Consider the following 26027-nt stretch of genomic DNA (forward strand, 5'->3'; position numbering starts at 1 on the left):
CGGTGCAAACCGTGGAGCTTCGCCCTCAGTAGAGCCATTAAACCCCTTGTTCCGCAGCTTCTAAACGGCAGTTCTGGAAACAGGCCTGGAAGTTGGCTGTGGGGGCTGCGTGCCAACGGTGGGAGCTGTGCGCCGCGCTCCGGGCAGGGAAGTCTCCTTCGTGTGCTCTTTGGATGAAGTAAGAAACGAGGCCAGGACTCCTATGAAGAGAGGAAGGCTCGCTTGGTTATGGATTCAGAAATTCCCACTGATGCCGGGCTACTACAACTTTCCCAGCATCAGAGCGCTGACAGAACAGCCTGCAATGCCTCCATGCAGGAGCCACCGTTGTACAGGTAGAGAACAGGAGCATAAACCCTCAGTTATATGTTAATGATTGCAGGAACGGGGGCTATACTGGGACCTCGACATGCCTGAATTCTTGGTCACAGCACTGCCTTGTAACGGACTGTCTCCTTGCCAGATGGAAATGCAGTATAGTGAGCTGCTGCCTGTTGAAGTGCTCATTAACAGGCTAAATTTGCAATGGCGCGCATGTTGTATGGCTTTTCTTTTAAAAATAAATTGTATGTCTTTGTTACTCAAAAGAGTCAAAAACATGCCCGGTCTGATGTGTATTTTTGAACTCTGTTTCAAACTATGTTAATGATTTACATGAGGATGCAGTAATGGTTACATAATGAGCATGACAATAGATGAGTGTGTCCATCCTGACCCTTCCTGCTTAATAATGTCACCTTTATCCTCATTTCCCCTGAGGAGAAACACAGTACCCCAGCTGATGGGTAGAGCAGTGAGCAGGTAAAGGCCACATTTCTTGCTAGTTCTTACTAAACTGTTCATAGATTTGTATACCTTTTAGAGATAGTATGTATGTCTTTGTAGTTTACACATATAAAATCTAGCATTTATTGCTTTTAGGCCATCATAGGAGATTGGAGGTTTTGATCTACATAGGCTAATTCCTCAGTTTAGTTCATCTCAGAAGGAACTTTGATTCTTTGAAATTAGAATGATGCTTAAATGTTACATTTTGCCAATTAAATCGAATATTATACCACTGCAAGTCCCTCCTCTTATGTATTTACTACAAATCAATGCTTTATTCTCTTTCTGTTTCAGAGAAGCTACAATATTTCAAAAGGCTTGGAAAAACGTCTGTCTAAATGCAGCTGAGGAAGTCAGATCCCTTCCTGATTTTGTTGGTAAAATTTATTTCCCTTAATCATAGAATTAACCAGGTTGGAAAAGACCTTTAAGATCATCAAGTCCAACCATTACCCCAGGACTGCCAAGACCACCACTAAGCCATGTCACTGAGGGAAATGTCAGATATTTTAATTTGCCTTCTTAGGAACCACCCTACATATAATCAAGGTATAAAATCAAACTCAGAAATTACCTGACATCATCATGTGGATCAGGTTGCTAGAACCACATCCAGCCTGGCCTTGAATGTCTCCTGGGATGGTGCAGTCAATCAATCACACCTGAACTTAGTTCATAGTTTCCATGCTCTTATCCTTCTGAAAATTACAAATTAATAAAATCAAAGGAAATTTTAATATATGCCTTGCTATTTTTAACCTACATTTGCATAATTTCCTTCCAGTGGAAAGCTGTCATGCACCGTAACAGCTGAACAAACTACAGAGCTCAGAGCATGGATTTAGGGATTCATTTTGCATGCATTATGTTTTCTGCAGCAACAGTTCCAAGCTGCATCATCCTCATTTCTTCTTGGCAGTTCCTGAGGAAACGAGGAGTAATATCTTGGAACGCCTGTCAGAACACCGGCGAGGCCGTCATGATGAAGCACTAACCTCAATGTACCATGAGCTTGCTTTCATTGCCAGGGTAAGACTGGGTTTTGTAATTCATATAGTCTTAAGTACTATACTTAAGTCAGGGCCTAATGCTGAAAACATCGCACTGACTTCCTTATTTTTTTAGGAGATGGAACCCTTTGTTTTGGAGCCTGGAAAATTCCTTCTGACAAAACTGATGGAATCCGATAGAAAAATTAAACTTCTGTTCAAAAAGATTGAGTTTGACACCACTCTGGAAGGTTTCTCGATTGAAGTAAGGCAGCTTATGCCATTGTCTCCTCCTCAGTTCTTTGTACCTACTCTGCATAACAGCTTCCTATGTCTTGCTGTAGTTTTAAGATAGATATAAATGCCTTTTTTTTTTTTTTTTTTTTTTTTAATATATGTATTTCCTTTGCAGTGAGATTGACAATAAATCCTTCTTGCAGGGTTTGGAAGAACTGTGGAGTACCATCCACCAGGAATCCTTAACCAGAAGGAAGTGGATTAAGGAAATGAATGAATCCCTAAAAAAGGTTGAAAGAAGTCGAGCTGATCAAGTGAGCTGTAGTTTTCATAGCTGTTAATTCAGCATAAGATGTTTTTTGCTCCTGATGCTGGGTGCAGAGCCCAGAGTAGCTTGTTTGCACAAGAGCCAAAGACATCTGCCAGGGGTTCTTTTGCATAGGCAATTACTGTCTTTTCGCCAGTAGATCGTTCTCTCGTACCCACATAATCAGAAGATACTTCTTTACCAGTTACAAAGTGTTCGTTTCATTCACCTGTATTAAAGATGCAAGGGAGATGTGAGCTGCTTTTATTTTTCTGCAGAGTTATATAGGTCAAACTGTAGCAGGTCTGAGGTTATTTTGTTGGGAAGCACCTACTCCACAGCTGGGAACTGAGTAGTAACAAAATGGAATGTTTAGTGTTTATATGAGTGATTTAAAAAAATCAGTATTTAAGATTTTAAGTATTTTAAGATTCTCTTCTCAATCTGTCAGATTTTATTTTAATGGAAAAAAAATGGTTTGTTCATAGCATCGCTTAACTTTGGAAAGTGACATTGGAGTTATACAGATTTTTTTGTTGTTCTTTGTTCTTTTATTGCACAGATAACAGCTGTACTGAGGAAGTATACTATGATACTGGAAAACATTTCCTTCTTCTTGTCAGCTGATGTTTACAGGTTCATGAACGATGAGGCCATGGTAAATCTTTCATACTGAGAGGCTGGTTTATCTGTGAGAAGTAGCAATCAGTGTTCCCGGATTGTCTTCTTTTCCAACTGAAATTCACTATTTCTACTTACCAATCCCTGCATGTAGGAGGGATTTTTATTTTGCAGGATATTCTTTATCATTTGTATCATTTGTATTTCCCACTCACTTTACACAGAACAGGCTCTTTTTTTTTCTTTCTTTCTTTTTTTTTTTTTTTGTTTGTTTTTTGGTTTATGCTGCTTTTATCCCTCTTTTGAATTTTTACTGCACAGCTGATTAACAGAGCACTGTTGGCTAATCAGAGGGCAATTGCCAAGCTGTTCTTTAATCTAATGAAATCAGAGCTGAAGAAGGAATTATTCCATCGATTGAAATGGCAAGACAGAGTCAAGGACTGGAAGCTCATCCAAAAGAACTGTATAGTTCACAGTTTCAGGTCAGAAATTTTACAGTTATGTTTTGACATATGAATATGACACAGTGGCAAGTGTCCCAAACAGATACTTCAATGTATTCTTCAATCCTACAGAGAATTTATGGCAAATGAAGAAATACAGAATCCCCCGTCTGTGAAAGCAGAAATGGAAAATATGATAACAGATCAGATTTTACTCAGCGAAAGGAGACTGGAGTTTTTGCAGCACCTGGGGTATGACAAAAGAGAGAACAGGAACAAAGGAAAATAGAATTCTTTCTAGAGTTAATGAAGGATTTGATAGCAAAATGCAGTTTGCTCTCTTTCAGTGTGTGATTGTACAATGTAGCAGTAAGGCAGGGCCAGGAGTTCTTTTGTAAAGCTATTTTTAATGGGAAAAAAAGCACTCTTGGTTTTCAGCGCACCAGTTACACTAAACAGGGGGTGATCGAGGGCTAGAAATGCAGGAACATAAAAGCAAATCTTCCTAACATTTACAACATGTTAGAAAGCGGCAGATAAGTATGGATAGATTGTATAAATTGGTGATCTTGTCAAGGCATTATTGCTGGGGGGGGAGTTTAATTTGCATCATAAATTAATAAAGGAGTCTTAATGGAAATCTAACACTGCTACGTTTGCATGTCCATCCTGACAACAAGAAAAGATGGTTTGGGTGAAATGCATTTTACAATATTTTACAGTTTTTCTTTTACAATGTATGTAGCAGCAAGATGGATTACAGTTAGTTCCCGGCTGGTGAACAGTGGTCTTGGTGAATAGCAGTAATTTTATTTTCATTGCAGATATGGCTGCAAATAAAATAAAACATAATAGTATCTTACTCTGATTCATAATGTTATCCTTTAAGAACCAACTGGATTCTATTTGAAGGTATCTGACTCTTGTTTCATATTTCAATAGTGATTTGTTGCCTCCAACACACACAAAAGCTGAGACAAGTGAATGGTACAGATCTTTGGTGAATATAAACAAAAGTATAGGTAAGTTGGGAAATCACAAAAACAGTCTGGAATTCAAGCAATTCCAGGCAATACTGAGTCAGGCAGATGCTTTGAAAGTATTTGTTTGCTGTATTTGTTCCATGTATTTTCATGTATCTTCTAAGTTGCTTTGAGCTGGCAATATGACCCAAATAAGCTGTCCATTGCCTCCTGTCCCTTTTGCCAGCACAAGCATTTTTTCATGGTGAGATCCAGCAGGGGCTGACTTATCATAGAATCATAGGATAGTTAGGGTTGGAAAGACTTGGTTAGAATTAATTGGGGGAAATAGAAGGTTAATCTTAATACAGATCAGTTCTCAATCGTACAAAAATACTCCTCTTGGAGAATGAGAGGGGAAGTATTTGGGATGCTTCCTTCCTCCGAGTCCTATAGTGTGCCTTCCTCTGCATGTCTACCTTCTCCTGAACACATCCTGTCTTAATGTCTGTGGCTTCTATAGTAGCAAATAAGTTGCTAGTGACTGTAAATAAGTTGCTAGTGACTGTATATAACTTGCTACGTTTAAACACAATGATAAAAAGGTTTGTATTAAAACACCTTATTGGTTGATAATGTCACACAAGTGTGAAGACACTACTGGGATATGTTACCTCTGCTGAGACTCAGCAGAGGCCCTTTCTCATGTTTCCATTTCACATTGCATTGTGAAATACAGAAATCTTTACACTGTTCCCTGTTCTTCCATATCCTTAAGATACCTACAATGTGCAGTGTATGAGGAAAATACGCATTCAGTACAAGAGAGTCCAGCAGACGTGTTTGGCAGCAATGCAGCAACACAAGGTTAGCATAAACTTTGCAAGTTCTTGGAAGGATTGCTAGTAACAGTGTACAACAGGTTGTTACATTAATACATGTTTGAGGATTCACCAAACATGAGATAACAAGTGGAATTACTTTTTAACCTGTCTTATTATGTTAGAAAAGCTACTGTCTATTTTGTTTCACAGTATCCTGTGGTATTTGTACTTGAAATGTGTAAAAGCAGTAACAAATGCCAGGAGTGAAAGGAGTACTGTGCCACTTTTAGGTGGAGGACCCAGGTCACAACCCTCAGTCATTGTGCTGGATCTTTCTTGTCTTGGGAAATAAATTCCACCTCTCTGCCTTAGTTTCTGCCTTTGAGTCCAAATGGAATTGTACTGTTTGCTAACAGAATATGAGATCTGGGGGAAGGTGGGAGGCGGTGGTTGAATCTTTTTCTATCCATTCAGAAAAAAAGAAGAAACACCAGGTTTAGCCACGCTCTCTGAAAGCCACACAGTATTTGTTACTTTATGTGCATGTCGATAACTTAGCATTCTTTTTCTTTAGAATAACTTGTTGAATCTAAACATTTGCACAAAAGAAGAGGCTGAAGAAATTGTGAATTCAGACTTTCTTCAGTTGACTGAGAAACTAGAAAATCACTTTGAAGAAGAACTGAAGCATATGGATGTATGCTTATTACATTTGGTTTTATTACTCTCTGTTCTTCCTGTGCTACTGCCTGAAATGCTGCATGCATCTTAGGCTGCTGCTGTCATGTCAGACAGAGGTCCAGAGTGTGACTTAATACCTGCCCCACAAATAAAACCGGTTTGTTATGGTTCAAGGAGAAGAGTTCCTAATTGTTTGGTTTATATTTAGAATAGATTATCAGGGATGAATTAGCTATAGAACATCCTGCCTGGAGGCAGGGAATAGATTTAAGTGATATCCCAAATTTCTTTCAATCCTATCTTTTATGATTCCGTACATGAAAATGGCCAGGCAGTTGTTCCTAAAGTGATAGATGGCCAGATACTTCAGGACATGTGCTGAACATGGTGATTCTGTGCTTTACAGTACCAGAATAATAAACAGGAGTTTTAGTATCTCAGCTTCTAGAACAAAAGTCCACATTCTTCCTTGATTTACTTGGACTACTTTTTCCTCTCTAAATAGAAGAGGCCATGCTGAATATTGGTAGCACACTGCCAGACAGCCTTTTAACATGTCATATGTCCCCTTATTCATTTCACCTTCCAGCAAACAGTTTAATAGTAACTGGTTCACTTAAATGTCTTTCTTCAGAGAGACTTTGAGGAGCTGGCTAAACAGCATGAGCAGAATTGTAAAGACTTGTACAGCTATTTTCAGGAGGCCATGGGTCTCTGGGATATTCATCAGCTCAAACTGTCCCAGCGGGAAGATGAACTTCAGAAGAAATTAGATGAATGCAGGCGGGAACATGATAACTTAACTCAGGTATAAACATAAACCCAAGGATGCAGCATGATGTAAAGAGAAGATTTCTTAATGCAGAGAACCCTCTGGAATTAAAAATACCTGCTATGAAATTTACAACGTTATCTTTGACATAATACTGGTATTTTTACAGGGTAGTTTCATTGAGTCAGGTACATCTTTTGCTGCTTGATTCACACTTAATGTATGGTCATATTTTATTCTTGACATGGCAAAGGTGATAAAGATTATTCTTTATGTATTGAGTGGCTACAAGTTTCTATTACTCATATGATCTTGTACAGGTGTAGGGTCTTGTTTGTATGTCAAGTTCTTGAATTATGGGTATAACATGCAACTTGGGGTGGCAAAGTCAGACATCTTCATTATCTATGAAAGATCTTCAGCGTATATGAATTTTGCTAAGGTAGCTTCCCTTCTTGGTGTAGAATATGTACCTAATTAAATTATTTGAATTCTAAATAGCTATGAAGCATTTTAGTAATTACAAATAACTTTTACTGGGTTCTTCTTATGTGGCCCTAGATGCTGGAAGCTAATCTGGATATAATTTTGGATAAAATGAGAAGAGAAAGCTCTGAAGAAGATCTGAAGAAATATTTGGAGAATGCATTTTCTTCTTTAGATGACATCAGAGCTAGGTATGAGTTTTGTAGTGCAAACTTAAAAAGTAGAGCACATTTAAATGTTGCTTGTATTACTTAGGTCTTGTTTATGCTGTAATGTGAAAGTGTGAAAGGCACTGCTTGCTACTTCATCTAAGAATGTAAAATAAAATCATTTCTATATTGAAAGAGGTTAAGGCAAATAATACCCACATCCTAGAAGTGAGACTGATACAAGTTTTAAGACATACCAGATCAGTATTATTAAGTGGTACCATGTCATCTATGCCAGAGAGATGACTGTTTATTCAGAAGATGAAAGTAGTCGTTTGAATTCTTGAATCACTTGCATCAAAAGAAAGTCAGTGCCCTCACCTGTGCTCACGGATTTGATCCCTTTCAATGTAGCAAGGACTAAAAGTTACTAATAACTTTCACGTAGCCAAAGTACATATTTTGGTAATGTTTCTGTTACATTTCTTATGATCAGCCATTTCCATCTTTAAAAATCACATCAAAATGGCACATACCACTCTCCTTGCTGAAGGTCTTAGGCTAATATTTGAGGATTAAATAGCCAGAGAGGAAGAAGTTATATTTTCACACCCAGAAAGTCTTTTGTATCTGTTAGATTGGAGACATATTAGAAGGGTGATATGCACCTGCGAGGCAGATACAGGCATGCACACATATCCCCTGCACCCATATTTAGAGCTGTTGGTTCAATACTCTTTCTATTCTTTAGGAAATATAACAAACCCCAGAGGTAATGTACCTTTTTAGGTGAGTGAAAATACAGATAGAGTACAATGTTTAGCGTAAAGGTTTTATGAGATTGGTTGAAAAGTTAGACATTGTAGTCAGATTTCGTTTTATTTCTATACATACTCAAGTCTATTAAACAGTGATCTTAAACTTGACAGATATGAGACCTTCAACCAAGTTCTAATGGATAAAGTAATGGCTTACCCAGAAGCTGTTTTGCAGGAGTTGATTTCTTATAGTATATCCATCAGCCAATATTTTAATGTGAAAGAAATCTTCAAACAGGTATAAAGAAAACAAACTTCTTCCAGTTTAAAATCTTACTGGTGTATGAATTTTTCACTTTGGGGAAAATTTACGTGAGCTTTAAAATTTAGATAACAGAAACTGAAGCGTTGTTTTGGCCATGGGACTGAAGTGGGTTTGGGTTAAGCAAATTCTTATTTTTAAAATGGGGGGGGGGGTATTGTTTTGCTTTTAGAACTTGCAAGGAAAGACAGGCTCCACTCTTCAAGATCAAGGTAATACCTCAATGGTGCAAACAGGTAATTTTGCTTGCTTGTTTTCAATCTGTATTTCTTTGAATTGTGACCAGTAAAACTCTGCTTTAACTGGAAAGAACTAGTTAGGGCTTCAGAAGCTGAATGCCTGGTGGAGCAGCAAGCTGAGAGCAGTGTGCAAGAAAATGAAGGAGAGGAAAATATGAACAGTTGTCAACAGGAAAATGAAGAAACAAACATAGCGGAGAATGAGGAGATTTTTGCTCAGGAAACTGAAAAAAAGGAGGAAAATGAAGATGAGGAAAGTATTCCTCATGAAAGTGAAGAAACTGAGCATGCAGAGCAAGGGGTAAGTTTTACACGGGTAAATGAACAAGAGAATAAATTCGAAGGTGAAATAAGTCTTGCGCAAAATAGTGATAAGAAGTCTTTTTTTTTTTAGTTTTTATTATTATTATTTTAATGGTGTGAATCTAAATTCCTTAAAGTAGATTAGATTTAGTTTATAGTTTTAATTTATTTCTGAAGTGTTAGGGCTTTAGATCCTTTTCATGGGTAAATGGAATATATAAAACAGTTTACAACCAATCCTTTTACGCTGCTTTTACCCTTGTAAAAAACCTTTTGCATAGAATTTCTTTAAAAATACCTTTCTTTCTTTCATCATGGTATTCTTAACCCAGGGTGACTGATTTAAGCTGTATTTGTACCTATATGTTAGTTTTTCAGGTGTTTAGTTATATGAATTTATCACCATATCAAAAACATTTTAAAACATTGGTGACTCTACCTTAGAGACTTGCAAACATCTATTCTCTGTATGAAGGTTGTCCAAATAGACAATATTATTCTTAATATCCTTAGAATTCTTACATTAGCTTGTGCACTGTTGATTCTATGCCTTTAAAGGTAACAGATGATGATTTCCAGTCGTTTCCTAGGTTATGTTCAACTGCAGCAAGGCAAGGAGCTCTGAAATTGCCATTGAGACTTTTTCCACTTCTAGTGGCAACTCTTACACAGTTCTTGGAGTTGAAGGGGCAGGAAAGACTGGCATCCCAGAGACTTACTTTACAAAATATGAACAAAAAGAATCACTTCCTGTATACCTCAAATACATACTTCTCAAAGAAAAAGTGTTTGTAGAGCTGAAAAAACGGTTAGTAGAAAACACTTTTCTGGTCATTCTTTACCTTTAGGTAACAGACAAATTTCACCTGTTTGAAAGAGACATTAGATTAAAGATGCAAAAATAATCTAATGATTTTGATGTTAATCCTCTTTTTAAATTGATAAGAATAAGAGAAAATTTGTGTATTGCTTTTCATCCATGGCTCTCAAATTACCACACCAGAATTTACCTTTTACAGACCATTCATATTTTACAGAAAATTGTTTGGTGAGAAAACTTGTTACAGAAAGGCAAGTAGTTTGCCCAAATTCCCTGCAGAGCCATGGAGGTAAAATGCTTGGTACTCAGTAGCATACAGCCAGCTCAAAAACTCTACCAGTATTGTGCAAATGGTAGTGAAAGCACATCTTCCTGTAGTCAGAATTTAATTTCTTAGAATTAATATATTTAATAAATTCTTATTTACTACTTACTCTCCTCACTGTAATATTTCTGTTTCAATCACAGGATTCGCCTCTGCTTTTTTGAACACTTAGAGAAATGGTTTGCAGAGTCCTTGTCCAACTCCTGTGTCTTTGTGGCTGCCAAGAAAGAGGAGTTGAATTCAGAACTTCAGCTGCGTCTTCATTTCCACCAGCAGAAGCAGGAGAACATAGAGACAAATATCTACAGTGTTAGAGCTGGTACTGGCTTGTTTTTACTCTGAGCATTCCATGTCTTCATTTAGAGGTGATAATAAGTGAACCAAGATCTGTTTCGGCATCAGTTGACTCAGTAGTAGAGGACATTAGGAAGCAGTTCAGTGCCTACTAATTCCTAGTGTAATATGTTACTCGTATTTTAAAAAAGATGTTTCTGTCCTATAGCTCATGCTGGCTCAGCTGCTATATTGTGCTTGGGAAACAGCCAGCAGTGTCCTGATCAATTGCTTGATTGTAAAAGAAGTAAGAAATGAACATTCAGTTTCTATTGTCAGTATCTGTGAGGCCTCACTCTCCTGGAAGTTATTTATCAAGAGTTTGCAATGTACAAAAAGTGATTTTCAGAGTGTTGCAGAAAAAGAATTGGCAGATGTTGGAGAGCCGAAATGACGGGGCCTGGCTGCTGCCCCGGGAGGCGCAGGGCTCTGCTCTGTGAACAGCACCGAGCAGCTGCACATTGGCCACTAACCACAGCTCTTTTCGGCGTGAGAAGTGTCAGGTTTTTCTCGTGTTAAATAAGTGATTTAAGACTCTTTGGTGACCCTGGAGATCTAAACTGGAAACTTCTCTTTTGGGAAAACAGGCAAATAATTTGCCAATTCCACTTTTTCCTGCAAAGACAATAGATGTCTTTCTGGCAGTTTTCTTGAGGGGGATTGGATTTGATTTACCTACCCATCAGTCCACAACGGAGACCAAAAATAATTATTCCCTCCCCCCCCCAAAATAGAGAGCGGTGTATTTTCCATTAAAAAAAAAAAAATAAAAATCCTTTACTTTGGTTACAAGACTGAGAACAGAGATAATGGAATGTCAGGAGTGACCAAAACTAAAAGGAAAAAGAGGGCTTAGAGCAAACAAAAGGCATTTGTGATTTGAATGGATTAGGAGCTGCCAGGGATACATGCCAAACCTGTGAGTAAAATCAAGGAAAGAGAATTGCGTGTATTTTATTTGTATGTTTTAGCCACTCTGAGATCTGTCTCGGTCTATTCACAGCTGCTTCTGCTGATAGGTTGGCTGATGGTTGTGATGGTCACAGTAAACAGGGAATAATGACAGTATTGTCACGTTTCTTTTCTTGTCAGTGGAACTGTTGCTTCACAAAGAGCGCCTGGAATGCCACTGCGCAGGGGTGGGGGAGGCTCTGGAAAAGGAGAGAGCTGAATTTCTCAGATTTTGTGAGCAGCAAGATAACATGTGCAAAAACTTAGAATCACGTCTCCATGACATGGAGTCTGTCTTCCTCAGTGCTCCTATGACTGAGAAGTAAGTGTGCCGCAGGTGTTGCTGGTGTGAATTCCCATAGTTAAATACTCCTCATCGCCGTCTGCACTGTTCTTGGTTTGTGCCCTGAGGCTATTTCGTATGTCTTCAGCGAAGATTGCTTCATGAAATCTAAAAAAAAAAAAAACAAACAAAACCCAAAACCAGGGAAATATTTCTTTCCTTTCTCTCTCCCTGAAGAAATTAAACCCAGGACTGAATGGATGACAACAATTCTCATGCATTTTCAAAGTCCTGGCAGTCTTAAAGTAGAAAAGATGTTTCATCTGTTTACATTTTATCTGTTTTTTTGAACCTACACAGTAATAGCAATTGACCAATTGGTTTTGAAGGATCCTCTTCGACAGCATCAGCTGCTTGCTGATCTCTTCCCAGTGTCCATCCAGACAGTCACAATTCAGTAGGTTGCTTTCAGAATACTAAAACACTCTTGAGTTCTGAGATTTGTTCAGGTCTCTATAGCCAGCAGCCTCTGAATTATAATGTGTGTTCCTCATTCTATATGTTTTCCCTCTCTTTTATTATTTGCTATTAGGTTAGTTTCTTTCAGCAACAATCTGCACTCAGAGCTACATAATCATCTGGAAATGATCCAGGTTTCCCTGAGGAGTTACCGCAACTATTTGGAGGAAGCTTTTGGAAAATTAAGAGATTCAAATGTGGCTTTTCTTAAAGCTTGCAGGTATAGAGATTTCATTATTGTTGTTTATAAATAGTTACTATTTCTAGGCATCTGTGTTTGTTGCATAGGCAGAACAGCAAAGTTCAAGTTTATTTTGTTATTCAACTAGTTTGCTATTTAAAAAGGCAAATGCATTTTGTTAAGCCTCTATTATTATATCCTTTTCATTACATTTGTGTTGATGTCTATGTTTTAGGGCTACTTAGCTAAAATAGTCTTTGAGAAAAGGAAGACTCCTGGCCAATTGCTTTTACTTTGCTGGTTGCTTTCAGATTATTTTTGGAGGGAGGTAACTTTTCTCCTGAGGAGGTGAAGTCCTTCAGCAAGCGTCTTCAGGAGGAGAGTGTGCATATTGATGCTTTCGAAGGTTTAATCAAGACAGATATGGAGAAAATGGAATCGAGCTGCCTGGAGCAAGTGTGCAGAGTTTCCTTTCTTTGAATGATGCATTAGATTGGCATATTTGATGTGGTTTATAATCAGCCCACCTCTAGATTAGAACTGTAAGACTGTTACGCATGGCAATTATGTGATGGGAAAAAATAAGTAGAAATGGTGAGTTCTATTATCAAAGTTTTAAAAAGTGAAAAATAATTAGTTCTGTCTCTTGTTTCTGACATTCTCAAAGGCTACTGAACTTATCCACCAGTCTGAAACGAAATTCCATTATCTCTTTATGAATCGAGTCTTTATGGAGAAGATCCAACAATTTTTGACAAATCTACGAGTGCGAATCAAGTCAGAGGTATAAACAGAAACATCAGAACTTTGTTTAAATGAATATAATAATTTCTCTTGTATTACTTTGAAGACATTTTTGGCTGAATTCAGAGTGGACAAACATTAAGTTACTTTTTATATTCATTCAAAACCTGTTTTCTGTCATTATAACCTTAAAACTATGTTTTTACTGCTGCTGCAGCTCTGCTGGAACACTATGTGATCTTGCAGCATGTTGAGTATGTACATCTGAATAGACCAGCATTTTTGTGTGGTGCAGTAAAGGACATGAAGTGTTGCTTTTGTGAATTGTTTTCAGCTTCTCCTCTGAGTAGCAGTGCTTGAGTGTATTTACCAGCTATTCTCAAAGTGGAGCCTCTGAAAATCTCTCAAACAGGATTTTGCTTCACCAGTATCTGCTTCTGTTTTAGGTAGCAAATTCCAATTTGCAGGCAATGGCATTAAACTCTTATCTGGAGAAGCTTCGTCAAAAGGTAGATGCTTGTGCCCATCCTACTGCAGATGCTAAAGTAAGTTCCAACCAGCATGAAACAGTATTTAATTTTACTTGGTTTTAATTTGATTCACTGTGCATGTTTGTATAATGTATAAACTAATATTTTTGAGGTAGGCTTATGTTTATACACGTTTGGTGGTGAGCAAGAATTGTACTTTACCACAGAATTTTTGCTCAAGAAGGTCGCGTACCTGTTCTCCTGTTTGCCAAACAAAAACCTTAGCCTCTATACAATCTCATCACTTCCCTGTATGTGTAAATGAAATGGTGACAAAATCATATGAGTTTGTATGCAAGAGTCATCATATTTGAAAAGTCTGAAACAGCTAGCTTAGCAGCTACCATCTGTAATATCATCTCTTTCAGGCCTTGACTTCAGAAGAGTTGTATGATTTTGCCAAAGTAGCGTTGAAAGGTCTGAAAAAGAGGAGCCAGTATCTCGACTGCTTGCTAGTAAAAGCAATGAGCCTGCAGGAGAATGTAAGATAGGATTGAAGTTCTATGTTTTACTTAATATCGAGTGAATTTTTATGTGTATGTTTCACAGGTTTTTCAGAATCCATGCTTTGAATTTTCAAATGAGGAAAGATGCTGCAAGCTGTCCAAGACTTTGTAACATTAGGTCAGCTTCTTTAAGAGGATGAGTAAATCAGTTGCCACTGAGTTCACGGAATGTTAAAGATGTACAGTTCTTCACAATTATTTTCAAAACATAGCACTACTCATAGACATGAATTTCATGGGTTTCTTTAGATAATTAAAAAAAATAAAAATAAAATCTGTCCTGATGAGATCTTTTTTAAGAAATGGGGTTGGTTGGTTGGTTTTTTTTGTTTTTTTTTTTGTTTGTTTGTTTGGTTTGGTTTGAACTTCCTTTTCTGGAAAGTTTGTGATTTGTAATCTACAAAAGATCATTGTTTTAATGATATATACTTAAATACTGCTTATGATAATTGTGAGAATCTGCTCTTAACTACTTATAAGCATCTCAGAGTTGTATAGCTCTAACAGCTTTTCTACTAGAACTATAAAAATCTTTCTTTCAGCCTGTGAAGCAAAACAATGTGTTTGGAAGATCTGCTTTAGTAATCAGTAACTACATGTAATGCTTTCACTAATTGCCCAGTACAGTCAACAGGGTTTCATTTTTCCTCCCATTTCAGGAAGACTTTACCCCTCTTGCAATGGATGTTACATTACAGGATCCAATTGCTGTTGGCACTCGAACACAGTGTCTCAAAGATGAGAACAAAGTGATGGTGATGGGGCTGGATCCTGTCAAATTTCCTTTGTTAAATCCAAGCAGAATGGGAAAATCTGCAGTTGATGATTTAGGAATAAGTGTTATCAAAAATTTACTTGAGTAAGTACTTGTTTGCCTAAAGGTATTTTTCCGTCCCTGTCTTTATTTATATTTCCGTTGCTGCATACACCTCCTTTCTTCATGAGGCTCACCATAACACCACAAGGGGCTTCCCTACAGTATTTCTAAACATTATATTCCAGAGGCTTCAGACTTCAGAATTCAGGAAAACTCCAGAAGATTTTCCTGAATTCTTATTTTGTACTTTACCTTTGTACATAAAAAACCTATTTCATATATTATTCCTAGTTAATTCTACTACGTACTTCCTGATAGCTGAGACTGCTTTCTTTTTAACAGCAAAGTTTCTAATAGCCAAAAATACCCCATTGTGAGTAACAAGTAACATCTAGTTTCTAGCACTATGGTAAATTTTAGGTATTAAATTTTTGTCCTCTATATCCTTATTTTTAGTTAAGAGGTAATTCCATGCTACATACTTGAATGAACATACAAGGTGTGAACAGTATAAGTGTGTGATTTGCAAATAAATATTTTAATGCAGTTTTGCTTGCAGAAATTCTGAAATTCCAGCTCAACAATTAGTTAGTCCCATGAAAGCACTTATGTTTACACTGTTAGTTGTAAAAGTAATCCTATCTGCTAGATATGATCTCAGAAATTTAACTGCACTTGGCACATGGTAGGGATAGAGAACTTCCATAGTTCTCTATATGATGTATAATTTAGTATATAATATAAAATACAGTATTGAATAGTTCATTAGCTCTTTTTTAGTTTCAGAATTCAGCCATACAGAAAACCTTCAGGCCTAAATCAGGATCACTCATCAGGAGCAGGTGTGTCAGTTTCTTTTACTGTATTACATTAATCTAAACTGGAGTTCCTAGCATGTCACTGAGCAGGTCCAGCATGTTCCAGGCCAGGGGGTTACATGATAACTCCAAGAGACTTGTGTATCCCAAATTTTTCTTGGATATCTTTACTTCGCAGTAAGATTATTTTTGGATCTTAGTAATGAAAGCTGAAGAATGAGTGAGATGATAATTCTATAAAGAGTACCCATATTTGTGATAGCAAAAGGGAAAAGGGGTGGAGAAAATAATTAGAAGTCATGAAAATACATGGGGGACCAGGGATCCTTCTCGCAGTGTATTCTCATTCACTCAAAGGTGACTGTAGAGGTAACTCCAACTGCCCCCTACCGAAGTTTCCCATTTCCTTATCTCTCCTCTCCTGAGCTTGATTCCTCCAACCACTTCCAGAGTTACATTCACTCTCTTCCACATTCCTAAGTCCTCATCTCAGCCAAGACTATGAACGTAGCCCTTTTCGTTTTCCTTATTCCCGGTCTTAATGCTGTTTTAAGCTTCCTCCCATCCACCAAATATTCTCTATGATGTTCCCACTCCCCTGTGCACAACCCATATTGCTGTTGCCACTGCTGGGCTACTTCATCTCTGTCTGCCAGAAATTATTTTTCCTGTAGCTGTCCCCTTAATGTTGTAACGAAACATTATAGAAATGAGAACACAAACTATACAACCATAAAAAAACCCCACAAACCAAACCAAACCAATCTTCAGCTGGCATTTATACAATGTTTTTAATCTTTCCTTCTTAAATATAAAGCAATTCTTCCCACATCAAAGAAGATTTCTTGCTTTAATGTATCTGATGAAGATCCTCGGAAATCTGCCTCTTGCAGCTCTGCAGCTCTGACTAGCAGGAAGACATCTCTTAGAAAACCCATGCGAACAGGAAGGTAAGACCCCTGAAAGGAAGACATCCACTTAGAATGCAGAAATTCACCTAAACTTTGTCCACTGCCTGTTCTTTGAAAAATTGTTTGTGCTTATTTGTATTGGCCTTCTTTCCATCTGTGCTTATCATTTGGGATCTCTTCCCTGTTCATGTCTTCATGATCAGCTCTGCATTTCTTTTTTTTCACCTTTTGGCTGAAAAAGCATTCTTCTTTTCCTCCTGCATCTGCTGCTGTTTTGTTTTTTTGAAGTTGTTGAGAGATAGACTAACCCCCCTCATATCAATATGGCTTAATTTTCACCTCTGGTGTCTAAATAGTGTGTCTTCAGCTTAGTCCATAGGTAAATGAAATGAGCTACTGTAATAGAATAGAATCATAGAATAGTTAGGGTTGCAAAAGACCTTAAGATCAAGTAGTTCCAACCCCCTACCATGGGCAGGGACACCTCTCACTAAACCATGTCACCTAAGACTCCATCCAGCCTGGCCTTGAACACTACCAGGGATGGAGCATTCACAACTTCCTTGGGCAACCTGTTCCAGTGCCTCACCACCCTCACTGTAAAGAACTTCTTCCTTAGATCTAACCTGAACTTCCCCTGTTTAAGTTTGATCCCTTTACCCCTTGTCCTATCACTACAGTCCCTGATGAAGAGTCCCTCCCCAGAAGAGCTTGAAGAGCCGCTGAGGAGGGAATCTTATTCCAATCAAAAACTTATTTTCATGTAACACTAGTTTTAGAATTACATTTTCCTGAATTTTAATTGTTTCATGTCCATCATATGACTGACCTGCTCAAATAACCAGCCAAAGAAGGAAAATACTTGTGGATAGTTTCAAATTAATGTTTTGCCTCCCTAGAATACAGAAGTACACCAGACCAGTTCTCAGTGACAAGGAATTCCAGATATTTGAAGAGAAGCCTCCAGAATCTGAGTAAGTTATGCATATTTGCAGAAATAGATGTTGATTTGAAAAAAAACCTCCTACTTAAATATTTATTTATAATTGTGAACTGTAGAGTTCACCACTGAATTTTGAGGTATCTAACCTTGATATTTATGGGTCGAAGTGTTTACAGAACAGTTCCTTTTTGCAGCATAATAATAGTGAATCCATAGTCAACCATTTTATTCTGTTTAATGTCTGAAATGGGTGGCCTCATTGGAGCTCATTTTGTACATTTACAAAGAATGGGCTGGAAAATGTAGAACAGTCTGTCTTTCAGTTATTTTCACCTCTAAGAAGATTAATAAATATTATGCACTACATTCTTGTGCTCAATATCACATTTATATGGCTAATCAGAGAACAAACTGTTTAGGTGATTTTTATATGGTTCTATTCTCCTTCTCTAAGGAAATTTAAGTTTTTTACGTGTAGAATTGAGATACTTCATATGCACTACACAAAACTATTAAAATTGATGCCTAAGGTGTTTAAATGCTTGTGAATTTTATTCCACATTGTGCTTCAAAACACTTCCAGTAACTAGCTAGACCACCTTCAGATATCTGTGGTTTATCTCATATGCCTAAGCTCCTAAGGTGAGGTTCCAGCACAGGATGCTGGCTCCCACAGCTGCTTTGTTACATGAAGTGTTCTCTGGTAAGTGTTTCCAATAGCTCCGCAGCTCTGGTGCTTCTGCAGAGGAGCTGCACTAATGGGGTGAAGGTTCTGGGGTATTCTGAACATTTGTTTGTGTATGCTCTGAAAAATGTATTAAGATAAACCCAAACAAAACATTTGAAAACCAGTCAATTTTGCCAATGTGGTCACTTTACGGAGCGATTCTCTTTTGCATTTGGTGGGGTTTATCTATTTATTTATGATTATTAATCTTGTTTGTTTTCAGTACTTTTAAGGGGATTATCATGAATATTCTCTGGACAGGTAACAACGGCTTGCTCTGCCTTGCTGAGGTAAGAAAACCCACTGGTGTTCAGTCACTTGTGCTTCCATGGGTCTTCTCCCATGTCAGCTCAATCATTTGGTTCTTTGCAATGTCTGGAAGGCTGCCCAGAACTTCTTCTTTCATCATCAGTGCATCTAATTTTTAAATAATATTTGGCACAGTGTATTTCTAATCACAGTTTTCTTTATAAACATTAACTAAACATTTGAGAATCAGAGGAGGAAAACTGGTCTCAAATAAAAGGGTGCTTGATAGCCTTATGTATCCCTGCTGCTGTTATATGCCTAGGTGTGACTTGTTTGAATGAGTTATCAACACCTTTTCTGGTTTATTTTTACCTCCTGAAGGAGTTTTACCAAAAAGAGAAGCCTCAAGTCACAAAAATCACAATGCCCGAAGATCTGCCAGAGACATTTGAACATTGTGCAGAAGTGCTCAGACAGAATCTTTTGTCATACCACAGTCAGACAGATGATTACTACAATTCCTGTCTTATAGGTAAATTCATTCAATAAAAGCTTTTAGTTTTTTGTGTATGTAATTCTTCATTCATGTAAAATGCAAATTACAATGGTTGAGATTTATGGAGCTTTCTTAATCCATCACACAGTGGAAAAAGTCCAGTTGATTTTACTGGAAATAGGGCCAATATTCTCTTTTCTATACCATCAGCTACAAAAGGTATGGCAGAAGGGCACTTGACTGAGTTGAAAGACCTGTACAAGGTCACATCTTTTAGCAAGTGCATGTTTCTCAAAACACTGGACCTAGAAAAAGGAATGGTAGGACAGAATCTCTGTCAGAGGAAATTCCAGGTTGTTTGAGCTTTGCAGCATACACGCAACTTGGCTGAGTGGTATTTCTCCCTCCAGTTGAGCCTTGTGGGTCACATAAACATCTTGTCTTTTCCAAAAAGAATTTCAGGATCAGCTGAAGTCGTTTGAGAAGGAGCTCTCTTACGTCTCCCTGTTGGCGGTTCAAAGCCTTTTCAAAGAACATGAGCAGAAGCTCCACTATTCCACTGGTCAGATTCGGCTGCTCTTCAGTAAACAGCTGGAAGAGTGGGAGAACCTGCAGGTATGTGTCATGGACATCCTGGAATGCTTCTGGTGGAAGCAATGCTACGTGCATCGGAATTATAAAAATATTCTTTTATTAATCTCACTGTTCGTTTAATGACTCATTGCTGAGCTGGCCACACATCTGGTTTCTGTGTTTGTCAATAGTCTGTGTAGTTCTACTGGAAGCTTTGTATTTCTCTTAACTCAGTCCTCTCCCCCACTGCTTCCAGCACAGAACTGGCTCTTTATAATCTTTTGCAGCTCTGGTAGTCATCTGACACTTAGATTGTAAACTCTTTAAGGGCTTTGATGCTGTGGTATGGCTACGCAGCTCACACTGCATGGGTGCACTTGTGTGGAGGTACTATGGCATATGGATGGGTAATGAAATATCATTGATTACAGGTTTTCAAAGGAGAGGTATATTTGTCCAGTAATATCAGACTTGATAATAGAATCATAATGAAGATCACGCAGGAAATGTTACAGAGCTGTATCCTGAGATTTAAATTCAGAAAAAATACAAATATAAAAATATAAACCCACCATGTTTACCACTTGATAGGAGAGACTATTATTTGTTGAAAACAAACCCCAAGGTGAGCTTAGAGGTGCCATTCTCCAGCAGACAGGCAATTTGGTATATACTGCATTAGACAGCCACAAAATACACTACATTTTCTTTGTCTTTCTGAAAACTTTTATATAGATTGTGTGGGTTTACTTCTTCCTTATCATGTCTCAATTGCACATTCTTTACTGAAAGCATTTCTTATGTATTCATGTAAAGGCTGCACACAAGAATCAGTTACATCCCTCCCTGGGACACCCAGACAACTTGCTGCAGCTGGATGCTTTGTGTCAAGAAGAACTAAAAAGGCAAAAAGAGCAACGTGATGGTATTCACCTCAACATGCAGATGCTGCAGGTAATTGTATAGTCTTTGCTCGGCATGAACTTAGATGTTGCATTTGGAAAGGAGACTACATCTTGGATACATTTTTCCTCCCTATCAAAAGTGAACTGGAAAATGTTTTCAGTTTTAGGCAATCGGATTCATCTATCTTGTAACTTGCAAGTTGTGCATTATAAGCATTAGATCAATATATACATAAATGCATATGCACTTGTACACATGCATGGATTTATTGTGGAACTAACTGGTCTTTTGTATCATTCATCGAACATACTGAGGAAGAGATGACTTAGATCTTAATTGTAAGAATAAGGAGATAAGTCTAAATTGGGAGCAACAGTGACGTCCTCTGGTTAGTTATATTACTTGCAGACAACAGATGTGTGGAAGGGTTTCTTCTGTGTGTGCATTTCACTAGTGCAAATAATTGACGTTTTCCTATACAAGAGTAAGAACTGGAATAAGCAGATATTTACAGGAGAGTTTTAGGAGTCAAAACACTTTTCCCACTCCATCTTCCAGGGTTATTGAATATTAGTTCCTTGGCATTAATGCTTTTAGTTTACTTCTCTCAGGCCACTGACTCAGTATAGTGTCTGCAGAGTATATACACGTTTAATTCTGGAGTAGTATCTCCTTCTCCTCTTAGCTCTGCAAACACACACAAAACCACACATTCCCTGTTTTAGAATAATACCTGGGCAGAACGTTTGCACCCAAAGTACCCATATTCCAACATGGTGTTTGCTTTGGGCAGAAGGACACATTTACAGACAGCAGGTTTAGGTTCTTAACCCAAATATACAACTACTGGGCACCTAACAAAGAACTGTATAGGTTTTTGTACTTTAGGTAATCAGGCAGTGTTAAGAACACTGCAGAGAGGCACTTTTAGACTCTTTATGTGCAGCTTAGGGCCTTCCGTGTGTTATCTGCAGCTGCTGCAAAACTTTAAGTTTGGATGCTTGTGTAGTTCCTCTGGAGATAAACCAAAAGGAGAGGAGATCAAATTATCAGAGGAATTCCTCTCACTTGTCTCCAATGTCCCAACAGGACTGTGCTGCTGAGTGTGCTCAGAACTTTGTTTCTGCACTAGCTGCCTTCACTGAAAAGCTGCTTCTTGAATTAGATGAAAGTGTCACTGCTGATGATGTACAAGTACCAAGTAAGTAAAGAAGAGATTTCTTGATCAGGCTTCTGCTTCCTTCTCAAAGATTGCAGCAGACTTTCCCAGGGAAGAGGAGGCTTTTATGTGCTGTAGTACTTTAAATGGGTAGATTTGCATGATCAAACATGCAAAGCTATTTCTTTAAAGTGAAGACAACTAGCTGCATATATTGACTTCAAAACAGTGGTATTACTGGTGTTGTTTTGTTGCTGCTGAGTGTATCTCCTGTTATCTCCCAGAAATTGAAATGTCGAGAGAGAAAACATCCACTCTAATGCGCTGTAAACAAGCTGGACTTCCCCTTGAAATCTGTGAAGTTAGAGAGATAAGTGGACGTGGGAGCAGGTAACATTTGAAGCTGCTAAGTGCTGTTCTATGTAATTTCTCTTCTCTAAACTCATATCAGGCACTGTCCTCATAGTTTTTTTTCTGCACTTGTTGAAACTGCTGAATGCTTTGCTCATCACTAGCGATGTCATTTAACTAGTTAGGGTCAATTTGGGTAGGCAGTGATTTGAAAGAAGGAATAGCAATGGATCCAAATAAAAGTGAATTGTGTATTGTATTGTAAAGCAATACGATTTCAATATTATTACTATCATAGAATCCCAGACTGGTTTGGTTTGGAAGGAACCTTAAAGTTCATCCAGTTCTGACTCCCTGCCACAGGCTGGGATACCTCCCACTAGACCAGGTTGCTCCAAGCCCTGTTCAACCTCTCCTTGAACACTGACAGAAATGGAGCATTCACAACCATCTTGGGCAGCCTGTGCCAGTGCCTCACCACTCCCACAGTACAGAATTTCTTCCTCATATTTAACCTAAATCTGCCCTTTTTCAGTTTGAACCCATCACCCCTTGTCCTATCACTACATTCCTTAACAAAGAGTCCCTCTGTGGCATCCTTGTAGCCCCCTTCAGATACTGGAAGCTGCTCTGAGGTCTCCACACAGCTTCTCTTCTTCCTCTCTTCTGAACAGCCCCAGTGTTCTCAGCCTGTCTTCATACAGGAGGTGCTCCAGCCCCTGATCATCCTCGTGGCCTCCTCTGGACCTGCTCCAACAGCTCCATGTCCTTCTTAGGCTGAGGACACCAGCGCTGCACACAGTGCTGCAAGTGGGGTCCCACAAGAGCAGAGCAGAGGGGCAGGATCACTTCCTTTGACCTTCTGGTCACACTCCTTTTGGCACAGTCCAGCACACGGGTGGTTTCTGGGCTCAAGCGCACATTGAAGCGACTCATATTCAGTTTCTCATCAACCAGCACCCCCAAATCCTTCTCCTCTGGCTGCTCTTAATCACTGCTCTGTCCAACCTGTAGCTGTGCTTTGGATTTCCCAACCCAGGTGTAGGACCTTGCACTTCACTTTGTTGAACTTTATGAGGCTGGCATGGGCCACCTCTCAAGTGTGTCCAGGTCCCTCTGGATCCCGTCCCTTCCCTCCAGCGTATCAACTGAACCACACAGCTCAGTGTCCTTGGGAAATTTGCTGGAGGCACCTCAATCCCACTGTCAGTGTTGCTGACAAAGATATCGAACAGGACCGGTCCCAACCCCTCTGCTAGCCACTATTTATCGATTCAGCACTTTCAGATCTATGAACATATTGTGTATTTGCACTCAGAAGACATGAATTGTATTTACTTTGCAGAGATCCTGAAGTTCAAAAAGAAAAGGTGCTTGTACTAAATAAGGTAGTTTTTAGGATAAATCTTTTGCGGAGATTAAAAAAAATAATTAATCTTTTGCACTTTAAATACAAGTAACATGAATCAGTATAATCTGCTCTCTTTTCTAACTTGTTCTCTCTCATATGGTGTTTGTTTCTTTTGTTTTTTAAAGGACTTGGCCAGGAATACCCTTGACTACTCTTGCAGACAATGCAGACTATGTTCTTTGCAGGGAAACTGCATCAATTACAACAGCTAAGACTACACTGGGCCATGTAGCAGCAGTAGAAGCAAGAGATGCTGTATATAAGGTTGGTCTGTGGGAAGGAACTGTGACTTAGGAAGTTTGGGCAAGAGCCAGAGCACGTTCGGTGTTTGAGATGCACGCTTTCCTCTCTGTTCGCTAAAGAAGGCCGCTTTTTAATCTTAGGAGATAATGGAAGTGAGGTGAAGATCTTGCATGTATGAATATTTAAATTGCTGATCTTGATTGAAGATATCAGCAATTTCAATATTGCTGATAATCGCTGATATTGCTGATAATTTTGTTTCAGAAGTCTTTAAAAAGGACACAGAAGAAAGGCAGTGAATAATTCATTGTTCATATAGTTCTACTGCCGAAGGCAGAAAATAAGCAGCCTTTATGCAATCCTCTGACACAGTGCATCAGGACCTAGATTTAGGTAAAATAAAACTGTATTTCTTCACCACAGGACAATTTTGTCCTTTGTTGTTGTTCATACAGACATACAAACGTAATCTTGAGCAGCAGTTTGCCCAGATCAAGGAAGAAAGTACAGCTCAGCTGCGGGCAATTCAGCATTGGGAAGAGTGGTGGAAACGATCCATCCAGAAGATAAAACAACTCTATAGATGAGATCAGTCAAATCTTGCTGATGTCCTTCTTGTCATTGTTGGTGTAAACTGACAACTTTGTACTAATGTCCATGATGTTATAGATTTAGTCCATTAGAATCTGTTTTCCTGTTGAACTGAACCAGTGCACTGGTCAAAGGAGGTATATCTTGCCTCTTGAAAGAAACAAATCTGATGAATGTGCTGTAAATGAAATGTAGATTCTGTGCAGTGCTTCCTAGTTGGATCTCAGCCAGAGAAAAGTTAACTCATTGTGGGGCTAGCTGTAATCTGAGAATCTAAAAAGCTGGAAGCCCAAGCAGTGGATTTATACTGAAGTTCATATTCAAGAGTCAGGCATGATTGAATATATCTGTGTCATGGAGGAGCCTGAGGTTATAATAGTCAAAGGCAGCCTCTTTAATAATGGAATCCAGCAAGGAAACATTTTCTTCAGCACAGGTAAAGCCTTTCTCATGGATATCCTCTCTTTCTTCACCTTCTTAACGACACAGCTCACTACTTGGGTTTTAGAAATCTGAAATACAGGTTTAGAAATTTGACATAGTTGATCTGCAAAGAATGTTTTCCATGGAATGGTCTACAGGTGAGGTATTTACCTGCAATCTGGAATGCTTTCCAAAGCAGAGCTTGAAGATAAAGCGCTGCTTTGTTCTAGGAGGTCAACCAAGTTTATTTAGGAGTAACAAAGCTACTTTCAACCATATCACTTTCAGAAAACTCTATGAACAAATTTGAGGAACCTGAGTAACTATTAAAAATGCTTTAGCTGGTTTTTGTGTTTATTGAGACTTTGACATTTACTGGAACCACATATCTTTTGTGTTTGTTTGCATTCGTTGTGAACCCCAGAGTTGTGAATCAGTTGAGGACAAATATGGTAGATGTCAGTGAGATGGTTTTAGATGCAAGGAGACATTCTGAACTCATCTGGCTCCTGTGTTCTTGTGGATTTGTAACACAGAAACTGAAGCAAAGGGGGAATGCATCAGCTGTGCTCCTAATGATGCAATATTTCAAAATATGTGTATTACTTTTCCTGAGGGATCAGATCTTTACTCTGTAAAGACACCTGGAGGTAAACTATGCTTACTAAAATAGCTGAAACTACATGAAAATAACCAGAATGCCAGTGTCTGTCTTTTTTTTAAAAAAAAAAAAATTGTGTTAATTTTACTATTGAATTTGAAGATAACTTTTATTCTCCTTTCTTCTATCTGCTCATTATCCTCTGTCCCTCCCCATCACCCAAGTTCTGTGCTGTCAATCTGTGTACACTGTGGTGGTAAGTGCATGATGAGGATGGTCAGATGCAGAAAACGAGACTCCCCAGGAGAGCATCTGCAGCGTGGTTCTGTCTTATGTTTTCACTTATGCTTTGGGGGAAAATTCTGAGAGGATGCTTATGAAATTGGAAAGTGGTATCAAGCTGGGAGGGGCTGCAAGAACCAGAGACAGCATCGAATTGAGGCTTGATGTTTTAGAAAAATAGCCTGAAAATGAGTAGAATTCCATAAAGTCAAGTACAAGCTTTTATATGTCACAGATGTGGCTAGGAGAGAAAACATGCGTGGGTTAGATTCGGCCACAAGCTGAATGTCATCACCAGTGCTGTGTTCTTGCAAAGCAGGCAAAGCATACATTGGAATGTATGAACTGGACAGTATTTCAGTTTCCTGGGGTAATCCTGCTTAACTTAATACTGGTGAGGGGTCAGCAGG

The 26027-nt window shown here is 38.5% G+C and overlaps 1 protein-coding gene across 1 annotated transcript; it reads left to right on the forward strand.

Annotated features, from left to right (window-relative positions):
• Nucleotides 1-57: 57 nt before the first annotated feature.
• On the forward strand, nucleotides 58-24307 carry CCDC180 (coiled-coil domain containing 180; the record flags this gene model as incomplete). The annotated part of the gene is made up of 33 exons (XM_010017553.1): nucleotides 58-178; nucleotides 1707-1857; nucleotides 1954-2082; nucleotides 2258-2375; nucleotides 2931-3019; nucleotides 3304-3467; nucleotides 3561-3680; nucleotides 4371-4450; nucleotides 5169-5257; nucleotides 5789-5911; nucleotides 6530-6703; nucleotides 7229-7344; nucleotides 8232-8358; nucleotides 8555-8618; nucleotides 8693-8922; nucleotides 9515-9732; nucleotides 10213-10388; nucleotides 11495-11675; nucleotides 12229-12375; nucleotides 12648-12792; nucleotides 13004-13120; nucleotides 13527-13625; nucleotides 13979-14092; nucleotides 14776-14975; nucleotides 17562-17636; nucleotides 18556-18622; nucleotides 18963-19113; nucleotides 19532-19692; nucleotides 20467-20604; nucleotides 21646-21757; nucleotides 22000-22105; nucleotides 23603-23741; nucleotides 24176-24307. Coding segments are annotated over 33 exons (4373 nt in total), but the record flags the coding sequence as incomplete, so codon positions are not given.
• Between the last annotated feature and the right edge of the window lie 1720 nt (nucleotides 24308-26027).

This window comes from Nestor notabilis, unplaced genomic scaffold, assembly GCF_000696875.1.
Source record: "Nestor notabilis isolate BGI_N333 unplaced genomic scaffold, ASM69687v1 scaffold1797, whole genome shotgun sequence".
Taxonomy (NCBI): Eukaryota; Metazoa; Chordata; class Aves; order Psittaciformes; family Psittacidae; genus Nestor; species Nestor notabilis.